The sequence below is a fragment of the Halichoeres trimaculatus genome, unplaced genomic scaffold, assembly GCF_033239565.1.
Source record: "Halichoeres trimaculatus isolate MK-OKI-2021-1 unplaced genomic scaffold, fHalTri1.1 fHalTri1_scaffold_4, whole genome shotgun sequence".
Classification (NCBI taxonomy): domain Eukaryota; kingdom Metazoa; phylum Chordata; class Actinopteri; order Labriformes; family Labridae; genus Halichoeres; species Halichoeres trimaculatus.
The window spans coordinates 27,891,231-27,908,336 of record NW_027437182.1 but is presented as its reverse complement, the minus strand read 5'-3'; the positions used below and the strand labels follow the sequence as shown (position 1 = coordinate 27,908,336).

Here is a 17,106-nt window from a genome sequence, read left to right as displayed (position 1 = left end):
GTCAAACAAACTTATTGGTGGTGGCAGACTTAGAGATAAAACTATCACTGTGCGTTCACACCAAAAGAGGCAAAGGAGGCAAAAGCGGAAAGCAAGCTTGAGAAAGCGGACAGCGGCCAAAGTGGCAAAATATTTGGCCCCTCGTCACATGACTGATGTCAAAGTAAACTCACGCTTGTCATTTAAAGGAGCCACACAGCGGACATCTTCACAGAGACAGCTGCTTGCTGTTGTTCAACTCTTGTTTAAAGCATAGTGTGAACATAATGTAAAATTACCATCTAATCAGTCACGAGTGGAGCACGTGAAAACCATGTCACCAGCGTCCGTTCAGATCCTGGCGCACAGTCCGGTAAAAAACCATCCATGGAAGGATCCAGAAGGATCCAGCAGGAGACTGTTTGATAGAAAAAGTAATCTGCACCCCCTGTCGTAAACCTCGTTGCTGAAAAAAGTTAGTCTGGAGCCCTGGTGTCATCTCATTCAGATGAAGCAAGAAATGCTTGCATGCTAGGCTAGGCTACGTCTTTGCCACAGACTACACTTCACTTTGCTATTTGCTGCTATTATGGCACATTTTTTTGTAACTCACCAGAACAACCTACCACCTTCGATCACAGGCAACATTTTTTATTGTTGTTGTTGGTCGCGGTAGCCAAAAAGGCGGACATTTGAAAAGAATAGGATGAGCCCAAACACATTTATGAACTTTTCTGTATCCATGTCGGAACTAGGAACTGAAGTTACATGCGTTGTTCTTTAGGGCCCGCTTGGTCAAAGGACATCTCTACTCTGATTGGTTACCACTGTTTGCCACTGAACTGCTTCATAGCTTGTTACCATAATGTTGCCTGAGACTCAACTTCTCATCTGGTGCCACTTTTGGCCGCTTAAGCCGCTCAGGACTCTTTAGCCACTCAGGACCCCGGGCTCTCATTGAAAATGGATTAACTTCTGACATTTTTGACGCTTTTGCTTCTTTTGGTGTGAACGCACAGGTATGTCATCGCTGTTTATAGCAAACTGGTTTGCAGTTTATTCGGTCTCTCAACAAAATATCAAATGCACCTGAGTAAATGCTCTGCCATTATCTAAAGCTAGACCCCGGTTTGTTTTGGAACTTCTGATTTTTTTTTTAATAATAAAGAAGAAAATCATTTTCGGTGAGCTGATTATTGCTCTGAATGGCAACACTCTGTAGAATGGATAGAGACTACATATCCATCCATCCAGCAACAGGAGTAGTAATGTTATACAATATTAAAAAAAAGGTGAGATAGTTTCAGTTCAAGTGTTTTGCACACAAAATCTCCAAACTTGTTGTTTATCATTAAAGCACCTGTATGGAAGGTCTGGATTTCATGTGTTGCATGATAATAGCACTTCAGCAAGAAACTCCCACTGCTCTGCTGCTTTAATGTGCAATTTTAATACCTCTCAAAGAATTTTCTCTGAAATTAATTTGTAAGGGAGACAAATAAATCTAGGAATAAAAATGCCTCTGCCTTTATCTTTGCAAAATTCATCATCAGCAGCGAAAAATATCCTTTGGTAGAACAATGTGGAAGCAGAAACGTCAGGGTTTCTTTGTGATCAAAATGGATCATACGTGAGAAACACTGCCCGTGTGAGATAACTGCTATAAAATGATCTCTCTGTGGAGTCATTAAACGAGAAGAGATGATCTCATGTCTCATAGAGAAGCTGCATTATGTTTTGACTCATTCATTTCCATCTTAATAAGAAACAAATGATGTGTTAACTGTGTGGGAGGATTCACTGTGTCTGACTGTAGTTGCTCAGCTTCAACCAGGCCTCCAGAGTGAGTGTGACAGGGCGGTACACCCAAGCATGACCCCGTGTCCACTTGAGAAAGTCATTACTCCGTTAACGGCAGCACAGCACTTCAGTCACTCAGTCTTGTTTCTCCTCCAACATCGTGTTTTCCACTCCAAGGGAAGAGGAGGTCAGAGGGCGGCAGTGATGGTGGAAAAGGTGAGAGTTGAGTACAAACGTATCCTTTTTCCTCCACCTGCTTCATTTGTAAGATCTAGTGAAAGAAGGGAAAGATGAGGAGAAGGGGGAAGCATGAAGGACGGCTGGATTGTCAGCTGGCATTTCAGGTGGAATAGGAGCAATATTTGGCCTTCATCAGAGCTTTACTCATACCATCAAATAGTCCAAAAGATGCCAGAGCTGATACTTTCCTCTTGTTTTTCACCTCTGAAGATAAGTTCAGATTACTCCGTAGTCCCTGAGAGACTTCAGCAGAACTGTGTCCTTGACATCATTGAACACCCTGCGGATGTTGTTGGTGTCTGTGGCGCAGGTGAAGTGTGGGTACAGAGTCTTCCACTCTTCCCGCTTGTCCCGATTGAGGGCCTGCTGCTCGTACAGTTTGCGGATATATTTCTGTGCGTCCTCTGGGTCTCTCTTATTACCTGTGACAGATAAGGAGGACATGTGCGATGGGTGAGGACAAACAAAGTGGAAGGAGATTGGTTTGAGTTAGGGTTGGAGCCACAAAGAACCATCAAAGAAAATGAATTAGCAAAAATCTTGATCATAGTTTTGTTTTTAAAGTGAAAACACCTCATGATCCTTTGCTCTCTAAAGTCACATAACAATGTTTATTTCTGGGGGTGGACTGCCAAAACAAGCTCCCTACAGATGTAAGTTTGTGCTTTACACAAATGTTACGAGCATATGATGATAAGATGATAAAGATAGCTTACTGCTTATGACTGCGAAAGTGAAGTACATAAAGGGATTGCAGATACCAATCCTACTTCATTTTCAAATCATCAAAACACCAACACATGAGGATAAAATAACAGAGTCCAATTTATCATGACTGCATAAAACTGCCCATGACTACCATAAAACCAGAGTCATGTCAATGTCATTTAGCTGTTGGAAGCCTGGAAGGCTAACATTTGTTTTTTGTTTGGTCCAAGGTTCCTGTAACTGATGAAAGACGGAGCAGGGGCCTATATCATGAAGCAGGATTAATGTCTTAGAGAGGTAACTCCAGGGTTAACCCTGGTTTATCGATAGCACAAAGCTGGTTCATTTCTGATCAGGATGGATCACCACGGTGACTTACTCTGAACGGCTAACCTGCTCCAGAGCAGAGTAAGTTGGAGGTTAAATCTGACCCTATAAAACGTCCCGCCCACTGGCCAATCAGCTTCTCTGAAACAATGAACCGTCCTTTGCTTTCAAACCCAGAAGACAGAGGCGCAAAACGTGTATAACAAACATTGAGATGCGAGAGGTTGTTCCGGTACCAACCTGACCCACTGCATCTACCTGATGACGTGCTTTATCAGAGGTACCAGTTTATCTACCTCTATAGGGTAGACTCATAGACTGTATAAAACGTGGACGTAGTCTCGCCAACATCACCCGTCTGTTTCTGAAATGGAAAATGAAGCACATCGGCTGTAGCGGCCATATTGGTAGTGGCAAGGGCTTCGCATACAGCCATAGGGCGCCTGTTGGTCACGTGACCCTCAGCTGTGCCTCTAATTGGGCTAGCTCGTGATCTTAATATCCTTTGAACGGCCGAGTTAGAAAAAAATTCACCCCCCGTACAGTGGGAGCGGATAGTAAAAGTAGCGACTCAGACAGGAGACGTTTTTTGAACCAGGCTATAAATAGGTTAATTTCTGCTTTGAAAACGGCTTTTTTGGTTTGGTGTGTGTGTGACTTCCAGTGCGTCTGGAGCCAGCCTCAAGCAGACACACGAGAAACGACAGATTTTCGCACTTCCGCACTGTCTCATATTCTTAAACCAGAGGTTGCTGCTTGGGTAGACTACAACCCCCGCAGGAGCGGTGTTATCACCGTCCTGCAGGTATTAAACTAGGAAGGGATAATCAAAGAAATCAAACTTCATTTCTATTGCTCCTTTCATACAAATGCAAAGTGCTTACCAAAATAAAAAGGATGTAACGCTGAAGCAGCACAATATTCTATTATGTTATTCCAACACTTCATACATTGTGTTTAGGGGATTTCTTTCTTTAAAGAGGGGCAGTGTATTTTAGTCAAGCTGATTTGTGAATTGTTAACTTGGGTCCAACCAACTTACCAGGAGCAACAATGTTTTTGTACGTTATTATAAAAACTGTTATTTTTTAAAATAAATTTTATATTAAATGATTTGGCCCATGCTCTTTTTACTCCAGAGGGATTACGTCTGGGTAATGAGATGATAATTGTAATACACGCTATTCATCTGCACAATACATTGCTTAATTAGATTCATGAGTGTGATCAGTCTCAGATTGAGCCATTGATCAGTCTGCTATGTGTTGCCTCGCATTTCGCCTGGGATTGGCAGCCGCCGTGATGTTTCCTTTTCCGTTACTCGGGCTCTTTCCTTTTCATATTTAATCATGATCAGACTTTGTTCCTCACAGGAGAAATGGGGCTCTCTGCCACTCTGCTTCTCCGTGTTTGTTGCGCTCACGATTGGTCGGCTGCCTCTGAGCCCTCCCTTCATACGTGTGCGTTCATGGCTCTTAATGAGACAAACCTGGGATAAGTTACCGTGTTGATAACTCGTGCTATCGATTATCCTAATTTCCGCCGTTGGGATTAGTCAACCGTGGATAGATGTGAGTTACCCATAGTAAGTTAATCGCGCTTGGTGCTATAGGCCCCAGGTTGTGTGTTACATTAAACTGGACATAGTACTAGGTATAAACATACATTGTTAGTGTGCATTCAGTGTTAAGCTATTCTGGGGAACCTGACAGAGCCAGTATGAAACATGCGCCCATGTGATTGGCAGAGGCTGGTCTTCTTCTGTCTTGGGGAGCTAGAGTGAACATGTGTGCAGTTTGACAAAGCCGCTGTGCTACTGGATGTGTTCATTTCTGTTTTTTTTTTGTTATTTTTTGGGCTTTCATGCCTTTAATCAGATAGTAGAGAGGATAGTGGATAGAGCAGGAAACAGGGAAAGAGTGGGGAGTGACATGCAGGAAAGAGGCCACCTGTGCGAGGGCAAACCTCATGGAGCACGACCTTAACCACTAGGCCATCTGCACTCCAGGATGTGTTCATTATTTCTGACTGGAGGATAACATCTGCATCCATTGATGTGTGTCCAAAGACAGTAATATGAGTAAAAACTGAAATATTTGTGAATGGCCAGAAAATACAAAAATGGACTAATCAACCAGAAATGTTGAAGACCTGCAGCAGCACCCCTACAGACCACTTGTTGAAGACCTCTGATTTAGACAATCATTTAATCTTTATGGTAATGTATAAAAATAAATAATTTAACCAAGAAAGGGTGAGGTTAAACAGGACAGTTTTTTTAGTTTGAGAAAGTTTTTCATTCATTTCGCATTTTTTAACTTAGCACATAAAGTAAGGCTGTTTGTGTTTAGTAGATTATATCTTTGTTGTAATAAAGTGTCTTGACAACAAATCTTATACCGATGGAAAAAAATAGTTTTGAGTCCAATCACAGAGCGCTTATTAGAAACAACTGCAGCTCTTTAGTGAGGCCTCTGTAGCTGTTCAATGCCACGAAGCAGCACAACAGCATTAGCAGCAAATAGCAGCCAGGGTGGAAACTCTACTGAGTTGTCGTTAAGGTTAAATTGACATTGAAGAGCCTGACCCTATGTGAGTCATTATTTTACCCTGCTAATGCTAATGGTAAAACACAAACACACGCAAACACACACAAAGGCAAACACACAGGTAATTGCTCGCAGTCACTAACTGCCACCCTGCATACAAATACAGACACAGACACACACACACACACACACACACACACACACACACACACACACACACACACACACACACACACACACACACCCCTGGAGGTTTGTGGGGGTTGCAGGGCTTACGGGAAGCAAAAGTATCTCTCTGTGGTTGCCATGGGTAACAGGAGGAGAGGGAGGTGATGAAGGGTTGTGGGGGTTTGCAGGAGGTGAGGACTGTTAGGGTAATGCTCTGCAGCCTTTCACACCAGCAGAGCTGCAGCAGCCACATCATTAAGCACAGCAAGTACCTGGAAGTGACTCATTTGCACGTGTGTGTGTGTGTGTGTGTGTGTGTGTGTGTGTGTGTGTGTGTGTGTGTGTGTGTGTGTGTGTGTGTGTGTGTGTGTAGTCTGACGAAAGATGTATAAATGAAGCTATCAGCTTCAGCTATTATGAACACCAGCTTTGCAGATGCCAAGAGAGGAAAGGAGAAGAGCGCTCTCACAGAGTCATGAACACACTGACACTGGAGTCATTTTTCAGCTACTTTTTCAAAATAATACATCTCTTCTGCCTGGTCAGGAGGATGTGAATAGATGCTGTAGAAGCTGTACGCAGAAATCACATTTGACAGAAAAAAAGGAGCTTATGATCGTCTATGCTGTGATGAAAAAACACATCTGTGGACAACAGGCTAAAACCTAGAGCTGACCAGACCCCTCCACCAACTCCTCCTTAGATACTGTGAGAGTTTCTCACAGCCAACATTTGCACCTCTACTTTGAGCATCAATAAAGATGAACATGATGAACAAAATGTTGTATTTATTTTTTAAATAAAAAATAAAATTATTCAGACAACAAAATAATAAGTAAGAGTTGGCAGTGTGACCAATGGCTCTGCGAGGCATTAGCATAAAAAATGCTAACAGAAACAGTGCTAAAATGATAGTTTCTTAGATTAAAAACATCATTCCATTTATGAGCTGTTTTGATGCTTACCTACAAAGTGAGGAGAAACGTATGGCTATTCAGAGTAACTGGGCTTTTATTGTATTTTTTTAATTCAGGAAAATAAACTGTACAAAGAGTCTAAATTCCCAAAAGTCTGAAGTTCACAACTTGATTAATTTCACAAGAAGAAACACTTAACCTGGCAAATACTGAGTTTCACAACTCGAATATCAGAACATTAATCTTTCACCTGTGGTTTTACTGACTGAAGAATTTCACAACTAATGGAGTTAGTCCCAAGCTGCACCCTCCTGCCACGAGGAATGACGCCAGTGCAGAAATGCTAAAAACTGAAATTCCTCGAGTGTCTGCTTGAAGCTGGCTCTGGAGAAACCAAAAACCACAAACACACACTTTCAAAAAAATTCACTCATGACCTGAATCTCCCCTCGGGGATAAATAAAGTATTTTCTATTTCTATTTCTATTTCTATTTCATACAGCAAAAACCGTCGCGCTTGCAGTATGGTACCATAAAAATGGTATGGTCTACATACATAGCTCTTATCACTCAGTTTGTCATAAGATATTAAGATTATGAGTTATTATTATTATTATTATTATTATTATTTTTTTTTTAATAAATTCTTTTTATTCTCCATTTGGGTACATTTTCTCACTTGTTTTTTTTTTGGTGCTGTTTGGATTCATGTATTTTGTTTTTTGTTAAGGGAGACATTGATGACGGGTGGATGGATGAGCAAGTGGGATCCTGTGTTATTAATTTTGTGCAGCTGCCTAAAGTGATGTCTGTCACCATGTCCTGTTCTTTTTTTTCTTTTCCTTCCTTTTTTAATGTACCTGTCAACATGTGTGCCTCTCTGGGAACAAACCAGCACACCTGACCTGAATTTACCTGATAATTCCTACTTACAGCTGTACTAGACAACATAATAAAAAAGATTTGAAATGAAGATTGTGAGTTTCGCACAATGAGATGCCCAGCTGACTTCTGATCAACAGGTGGGCACAATGTAGCCGTTAGTGATGATGCTCAAACCTCTCCTCAACTCTACCTGTTTATCTCACACTTGCTCACTGCTTGTCTGAAGTTGGGCTGTGTTCAGCATTTCTAGTTTGGTGACCACTGGCTTCAAAACTTTACATCAGAAAAAGATGGGTGATGTCAAAGAGACCATGTCCATGCATCACACAATAGATTAATAAATCCTAACTCCAAACAGAGCGATCCATATCTTACCAGTGAAGCTGGGAAAGTATTTCTGCAGGTCAGAGTTTTGTATTTTGTCCGCCAGGATATCAGTCTTGTTGAGGAAGAGGATGATGGAGGTGTTGAGGAACCATGGAGAGTGGATGGTGGTGTAGAACAGAGCTAGACTCTCCTGCATCCGGTTCTGGAAAAAGAAACAGAGTCAAATACCCGAGTCTTAGCTTTTCAGCTCAGTACAGAAGAAAGATACTGTTGGTGATAAAGGGATTACAAAATGAGATTTTGGGGATGACTGAGACTTGAAGAGAGATAAACACTCATTTTCAGGGCTGTGAGACAGATTAAGATGACTGAGGATGAGGCGGTGTTTTCACGACGGGAGGAGGAGAGGGGGGAGTGTACGGGGGTCTGGAGCACACGGGCCACGCTGGAGGTTAATGAATGTGTTGGCAGACTCAAAAGTGGCTGAGAGAGATAAGGGGCTTAGTGACAGGGTGAAAAGGAGGCGGAGGAGAAGCGAGGGAGGGGGTAATCTTGTGCAAGAGTGAAACCTGCTGGTGAACAAATGAAATGAAAGCAATAGCAACAAAAGGTGAGAAAGACAGAAGGATATTTGTGAATGATGAAAAGTAAACAGTATCTTTACTTTATGAAACCATTTCTATTTATATGTAACTGGCTCGGTACTCAACTATAAATATTCAACAGCTAATGGTTTAAATTAAGATGGTTGTGCCAGAATCCAAATTACTGAAGTGTTTCTCATATGATTTAAGATACAGAAATGTTCAACTCCTGAGAGTATTATTAATTTTACTCCAAACACTTGGTTGAGACGTCTTTTTCTTGAGTTATTGCATCAATGTGGCATGGCATGAAGCCTGTAACATTACTTAGGTGTATTACAAGGTTTGGGTGTTTTGTTATCTTCCTCCTGACAAATATCCCAAAGAGTCCTAGTGAGGTTCAGGTCAGGCATGTTGGCTGGCTAGTTGAGCATTCTAATGTTCTGGTTGGACAGCCATTTGGTGGTAGTTTTGGCACTGTGGACACTCTTCTTAAAATACTTTAAATGCTGTGATCATCCATGTTGCTTGTACACCTTAGTCACACATTTCCCTCCTGTCAACTTTGCGTTGACGTCAACAGATATTCAGTGCAGCACTCTGGACAGCCAACCATTTCAATGATGACCTTTGAAACCTCCATGAGGGTGTTCGGAATTGTCTGTCGAGCCAGCAGTCCCCCTGTGATCAACTTGATCAAGAGATACACAGTGTTTGGAGCACATATAGCCTAGCTGTCTAGGTTGTGCTCCATTAGGTTTGCCTTAGCATGGATGGCCAAGGGTCGAATCCAGTCTGTGGTCTTTTTCCTGCATGTCATTCCCTATTCTTGCCCTGTTTCCTGCTGCATGTACTGTTCTCTCTGGTTAAAAGCATAAAAGCCTACAAAAATGACTTAAAAAAGAGAAATACACAGTATTTGTTCTTTTTGATTATAGTTGAAAACTATTTATTCAAACTCTAAATCAAATATTTTAAATTATGTTGTTTCATTTTCATTTTATTTTTGTCTGAGGGCCATGATTACCTGGATTCAAGTATAAAAATGTGTGGGACATTTTACTTTACTACTCTACTACTAGAACACAGAGCTAATTGTGGTAATCCTTATGTTTTTGCCTGTGTGGAGTCTCTCCAGGAGACTTTGTATGGTTCATTTGTTGGTCATGGACACCAAACTTTTTGTGGCTTCAGTGATATTTTTACTACTTTTTCTCCTGTGTTTGTCTGGAGATCCTACATGTAACCATGGCTGCTTGTTTACATGTGAAATCAGCTGTTAGCAGCCTGTAGCATGTCAATGCTAACTGGTGCAAGGCCTGATGTCTTCCCACAAGGTGAGGAGGTGAGGTGAGGATGACGTGCTGGTTCTCAGGTGTGAGCTAAGAAGTGACGACATGGACCTGTCCTTCCATCCATGGTTTTTGGGAACGTAAGATCTATCTCCAATAAGATGGACGAGCTAGCTGTGCTAACCCAGCAACAGAGGGAATACCAGAGGGCAGAGTAGCATCAAGCTATTCGCAGACATGGCTAATGGAGCAAACACCAGACACCAATGCCACATTGGAAAAGCTTCACCTGCTGTGAGCAGACAGGATCCAGGAGACAGAGACTGAACAGACTGCTGAAGAGGCTCAGTCCTGGACCCTGTGGAGGTGGAGGCTGGCTGAACTGGAGAATGATGGACAAGCTGTCATCATCTAATTTCTTATGGACCTTTTTGCACTTTCTATACACTTTCTTACTTTTGTTTTCTTGGTTGCTGCTGTGACTTCAATTTTGTTGTACTTGTTACAATGACAATAAAGTTCCTTTCTATTCTTTACTATTCTATGCACTTGCTCTCTCCGGCACCTGAGACTCCTTCACCTTCACCCCTGTTTCCCATGACCCTCATTAGTGGACTGCACTTTAGCTCTGAGGAGAGAGGATGGCAACTGAACTGAGGACACATTTTATACAAACTAAACCATTGATAAGCTCTAAGACGGTTTGTAAAACCATTTGTATTGCCAGAGTATTCCATGGTGCGTCAGCTGACTTGCCAGTGGTTCTTGTTAGCTGTGTGATTGTTCTTCGACTAACTACTGCTGTCCTCCCTTTTCCTTCAGTGCCTCCACAAGCCTTCCGCATCACCACCCAACCTCTGCCACACTGCCTCGCTCGCTCCCTCTCAAAACACTCACATGCCTCCAGCTTGAGCTCCCCCCCTCTGCCTCTGTTACCCACTAAGGTCTGGTAATACAACTGTTTTTACAAACTGTCTTAGAGCTTATCAAAGGTTTAGTTTGTATAAAATGTGTCCTCAGTTCAGTTACCATCCACTGGCACCCTTGAGGTTTAAGTGCTAACTTTCAAGAATTGGTTCAAGTTGAAAAGTCACTGTTCAAACTCCCCTTACACCGGATCCTTAGTTTACAAAGCAGACAAAGAGAAAAACATCAAAAAATACAAAAACTACTCGACTTACGATAGTTTCTCTTTCCTCCAGGACCTGATCATACTCGCTGAGGGAGGCCAAGAAAACCAGGGAAGTGACATTTTCAAAGCAGTGAATCCACTTCCGACGTTCCGACTTCTGACCGCCAACATCTACAATCCTACGAGAGACACCGAGCAGAGGAAGAAGGAAAAGTGAAAAAAAAGAGGTAATTATATGTATGTATGTATCTATTTATGTTCCTGACAACACAGCATTGCTCAGGAATAACAAATGGTTCATTGACTGCCAAACAATAACAGATAACTATTCATGGCATTGTGGGAGTTGAGTTCACACAGGTGAGACACGATTGCATTGCAAAAACAAAAGCTTCAGATTTAATGTGTTAAATTGCAACCTACACACTGTTCTCACATTCAAGTTCTCTCACACAGCTGGTAATAAGTTAAGGCTGCTTGTTCAGTAAGTAGACTCAGACTTACTTTTCTAATGTAACTTGCTTTAACACAGAAAGAAAACCCTCCTACTGCAGATTGAGACTATGACAGAAAATTATTTTACACTAAATGAAAGAGCTGATTGAAAATCAGCCCCAGATGTTTCATTCTAAGTCAAGATAAAAACCTAAACTATAATAAAAAAGAGCAAGACTTGCTTGAAATACAATCAAAACCACTTTTTTTTTCAAGAAGTTGATATAAAACTTGTTTCTAGTTTGTGTTTTGATTCTGAGCTAAGCTGTGTGATTTAACAGCAGTTGTCGTGTTATTTGGGAACACACTGTTCATTCTGAATAAATGTGGATTTAAACAACAGATGTTCATAATAAACCCACAGAGTAAAACCTCACTTCCTGCCAGGGGCTTTGAGAAAACATGAGAAATCTGATCCCTAAAGTGTCTCCACAGGTGAGAGCAAACAAAGCCTCTGTGAGGGTCAGCGGTATGTTTTTCACAGTGCAGTGTGAGTAATGCTGGTGGTACACTCATCCCTCTGTTCAGAGCACCACCAACGCCAATGACGAGCGCTCACCTTAGTGTGATGTTCTTTACACTGAAGGAGTAATCATGGATGCCCGTTGTGGGGAATCGAACTCGCAGCACGTCTTGCTCTGTGGGGATGTACTCTGGGGCAGAGATCCGGTCCAGATTACTCATGTAGCTACGAAGGGAAAGAAGAAAAAGAAAATTTTGTAATGTAACTTTTTTCACATACAGTTGGATCTATCTACAACACATTTTAATGACACAAAATATGCGTTCAAAAAGGAGTGATTAAAAACTCAAGACAGGAGTGGAGTTGGTACATGTCAGCCTGTGTAATGGCTCTGGCTTTACGGCTCATGTTGATACAAGCTGTCATTAGCTAATGTTGACTGGCTGTCTCTTATCGTGCACACACAGTGATGATAGAGCTGCTGGGTAAACACCGCACAGAGCAGCAATAGAAAAGAAAGAAAACAAAGACAGGCTGGGGCAAGTCTTTGTTCCGAGACATAAACGGCTGTGACTTTCTACATCTGTTCTCTGCTGAGTCTTTTCACGTTGGTTTCACTTTAATAAAGATGATTCACAGCTCACATCTCACTGCTGTCCTCAAATACTCTTTGATCACCTGGTGGTTTCAACATGGCTGAATAACAGCAAGTTACAGAGCGGACTGTGGAGAAGCAGCCCCCTCCAGTGGACTCAGGATGAAATACAAAATGTGAGACGGTTTTGATTACAGCAATAACAAACAGAGATGTGGGGACATATTTATCAGGTAAATGTTAAATACACATGTAAAAGGAAGGGAGATATCACGACATTGTAAGCACCACAGTTTCATTTCAAATGATGATATCCTTAGAAAACGAAATGCCTTACGTAACAGGACAAAAAACTTTTTTTCTTTAATATAAACATGAAAATACTCCAGCCTTCCTTACATTTTCTTTATTAATCTTCAGTCAGTAGAGGCTTTAAAGGGCTTGTCTAGATATTTTTTTATTGTGCACTTCAGTAAGTTTTAGAACAAAGGTCAGGTATGACATAAATGAACAATACTATAATACGTCACCACATGTCCTGCTGGGATATATTAGCCTGGTGGTGGGAATTTCCAAAAGCATTTCTTGTCCAGTTTTTAATTAGTAATCAATCAAAGCTTAATAAAAGAATAAGTGTTTGTTACAGCTGCGGTAAAAAAAAGAATACAAACTCTGTTCGCACTTTTACAAAACTTGTGATGTCCTGTCTTGCAAAGTACCTAAAGCCTTACATTCCTGTATTGTGATATCAGCTTTAGCAGCTTGGCAAAGTGACAGTGTTTTATCATCTGATAAATTCCTTGACAGAGGGCGTGGCACTATGTAGCTGGAATAAAACTACTCACTACTCTGTGGAGTCCAGGAGCTGGTACTCGCAGCGGCGGCCATAACAGACCCGGATCCCTGAATCCGCCCAGAGGCGGCGGATTGCGTCGACGTATCCTCGGTCCAGTGTTGTGATCTGCACAGTGTTTACATCCTGCAGCCACTTGGCATAGACCTGAAGACAGAGGGAGGCAGTTTAAAAGGTTGTTTCATTATGACACTCTGGTGTTCAGAAATAAAAACTCATTGAACCAAAGTGAGGAAATCTTTTAAGGTCGTCTTGGAAATCCTCTCACATCTGGCTGACTCAAGGGTTGTGAGTGTTTATGATGGCACTAACAGCCCTTATTTTTAGACTGCAGCATGCTGTGTGTGTTTCTGCACCGGTGCATTTGATGTCTCTTGTTTTATGTGGGAATAATCCCACAAGCCTGCATACCTGTATCAATGTATGTTTGTGTATGAGTGCTCATTTGAGATCAGACCAGTGGAGATGCGGGCTTACCTCGTTCTCAGGGTTGGAGTAAGGGATTTTGAGTGTGCTCATGGCTCCTGTCATGGCCTTCATGGCTGTGAAGATGTTCTGAAAGATGCATTTGGCAAAAGCTCTTCTTTCCTCTTCTGAGAAGCCTCGTCCATGAATAATCCTCATCTGACGGATGAAGGTGGTTTTGCCACTCTCCCCAGTTCCTAAGACAAAAGAAAGTGAAATCAAAGTTACTAAATTCATTAGCCCAGGGCAGGCTCTCTAGATACATGATCGTAAGGGTGAGCACTGCATTTCAATTGACTTTAACTTAAATTTTGGGCTCCACTAGTTGAACAGCTTGAGGTTAAAAATGTTATAAGATCCAGCTGGGGGTGATGAACACACAAACAGTGATTCTATGGTGCCTGCCTAATACGCACTTTAGCCTCTTTCAACTTTTTGTTTTGGATGTCAGATGTAAATCTGCACTGCTTTTTGTTCAGACTCACTGATCTGTTCAGGAAAGTTTTGTCAGTCAAAGCCAGACAGATGTTTCCAGGACAAAATCTTCAACCAATGCTTGCACTACCTGCTCAGCATTGATGGATGGACAGATGCCATTAGTAGGAGTAGCAGCTTTGTGTGATTTCACATCACACAAGCAGGCTCTATATGTACTCAAATGTACTATCATACACATTATCCTCATTTATCCCCCAGTGGATATCTTTCAGAATATATAACTTTCAGCAACACGTTCATTTTTTAATATATCATTTAAAAAATGTGAAATGTGTATAAGCATCACACTATTCGTGGTCAAAGTTTAAGGTTGAGGCACAGCTTTAAAAGTAAGTCTTGTATTACAATTTCTTTGATGCAGTTGCAGATTTAAGTTGCAAACCTCAAAACCACATCGGAGGAACACTGTTGTTAATCTGTCCATGTTTTGCTCTTCTCACAACTCCTCAGTCTGACCTAGTTGCTGAGGAGAACTGGTTTACTTGACAGACATGTCACCATTCCTCAGAGTTTGTTTTCATCATTCCACACAGCAAAAGAGGAAGTTAAATGGGGCAATAATTCAATATTATCTCGTCCTCTCCATACAAACGCAGGGTTTCCAGCAGGACCATTATGCTGAGTAGTGTTTTTAACCCCGAACACTGTGATGGATTTTGTATGTATGTATCTGGTGTGTAGCTTAAAAGACATGTTCTTCTTTAACACAGAGCACAAGTAAAGTTGAGTTTCAGAATCAGAAATACTCAATTGATTCCTAAAGGGAAATTACATTTCCAGATGTGTTTAACTTTTTTTACAATGTGGGTATTGGTGGTTTCTGTTAAGACTTGGCGTCCTAAAAATCAATCAAATCACAGTGGGAAAAATGACAGAACAAAAAAACGCCAGGATGTTGGGACTTAGAGTAAACACAGTCAGTTAAATGCTGCCTGTCAAAAAGCAAAAAAATAAAAAAAATAAAAAAACACTTTGGATCGTTACTGAGTTCCTAGTAATTGACAAGCCAAGAAAGTTTTAGCTGGTTATAGCTTTCAAATGTGACAATCGAGCTCCTCTTCCTGTGTTCTAACTGTTAATTGAACCTCTTTGGTTTGTGAACTGTTTAAGCAAAGTGATCGATTTATTTCACTAACAAGAAGTTGTGTTCAGATGTGTCAAAGTCAGTCTCTGTTGGGCTGCAGCTATAATTTATTGCTTGCTTTTCTTGTAACAGACAGGTATTTAATTTAATACCACTAATAAATGCCAGCAAGGGAGCCAGTCTTTACAAATGAGAGGACAAAATTATGTCATTACATCCTTGACTGGATTTGTATTTGAACATATTTTTCTGGTTTATTCACCTTACATCTCAAGTAGGAATATCAACTGTTCATCCTATAATTAAGCCTAATTGCCAATATGTATTCTGTATTCCTTACAACTTCAATGAGTCTCTTTCATTAAGGGGAAGTGATCAAACCAGCTGCTCGGTATGCCTGGTGTCACAGTGGTTTTCAGGTATTACCAATCTCAATCCAGCTCATTCCTCACATACTCACTCAGTGACACATGCTTTACATAGTTTTCTCTCCTCGCCGTAGGCCACCAAACAGGCCTGACAGTTTTAAAATGTATGAAGTGTTCTTCTCAGAACTCATTGTAAACCAAAGTCACTGTTTTACTTATTCAAAATGCATTTGGCACTGCAGTGCCATTATTAGTATAACAGAGAAGTGAACAGCTGTGCGGGATACTTTGTGTGTGTATGTGTGTGTGCAGACACCAACCCAGCAGGAGGATTTTAATTTCCCTTGTCTCCTTCTTCTTCTGCTGCTTGAGAATCCTCCTGATTTCTTTGTCCACAGCGATGGACTTCTTCTCCTCCTCGGACAGACAGCACATACAGGTGCGCCGACACACCTGCCAGCAGCCCGCCATGGCCACAGAATCTCTAAAATGACACTGATAATGAATAAGCAGCTGTTATCAGCCGATAAGCACTGACAATAAACTTATTATTAAGTTGCCCACTGTCAACATAATCCCCATTTATATTAGCTTTGGTTTATCCGACCTGTCACATATTGGTCCCCATGGCGTGCAAAACGACAGACATTTCAACGGGATTTCATTTATTTACAGTGCAGGAGCTCAGCTGGTTTCACTATATTTCCCCTGATTTTTTTAATAACGTAGGCTGCTGTGACAATTTAAAAAAAGTTTAACGGGAGCTTGAAAGTTACACAGAAACTCCTTACCTCAATGCAGACCGTCACACTCTCTAAAAGCCAGCACTGATTTCACCCAGTGGTCCATTTCCAGCCGTGTCCCCTTTCCTCCGTACCTGCGGCTAACAGCTAGTAGCTCCAGTCGCTGTAGTGTACAAACAGCGTCATTAGCCCACTGACACGGAGTGGAAACACTTGTTTTATTATTACTATTTTTCTCGGCTCAGACGAAACAACCTGCAGCTCGGGAAAGTCCGCCGCGCCTATAGAGGAATGTGCAGTCTCTGAGGTCCGCTGAAAACTCTCTGGAAGAAGAATGCGCTCAGGGCGACGCCGCGGCAAGACAGCGGCTCCGGAGCGCAGCAGCGCCGGAAGTGAGATGACTCTGAGCAGAAAATAAGAGCACGCTTTTGCTCTAATTTACATGGAAATGTTTATACACTGCCAATGATTTTCATTAGTACCGATGTGTGTCACGTTAAAATATCTTCACAATTTAAAAAATCAAATCAAATCAAATCTAAAATAATAAGAAGTACATATACTTACAAGTTATGCTGTTGGCTTAAAGCAAGAAGGCAGATAAATTTATATAAGCACACTGTTTGGTTTATCA

General features: G+C 41.4%; 1 protein-coding gene across 1 annotated transcript; it reads right to left on the bottom strand.

Moving 5' to 3' along the window:
- Positions 1-1,559: 1,559 nt before the first annotated feature.
- Positions 1,560-16,636, bottom strand: LOC141788692 (guanine nucleotide-binding protein subunit alpha-14-like). The gene is made up of 8 exons (XM_074667686.1): positions 16,521-16,636; positions 16,050-16,213; positions 13,792-13,976; positions 13,307-13,461; positions 11,963-12,091; positions 10,958-11,087; positions 7,949-8,102; positions 1,560-2,441 (listed from the first exon to the last, which is right to left on the bottom strand). The coding sequence occupies exons 2-8, from the start codon at positions 16,198-16,200 to the stop codon at positions 2,236-2,238; spliced, it is 1,110 nt and encodes a 369-aa protein (XP_074523787.1). The 5' UTR covers positions 16,201-16,213; positions 16,521-16,636; the 3' UTR covers positions 1,560-2,235.
- Positions 16,637-17,106: the final 470 nt, after the last annotated feature.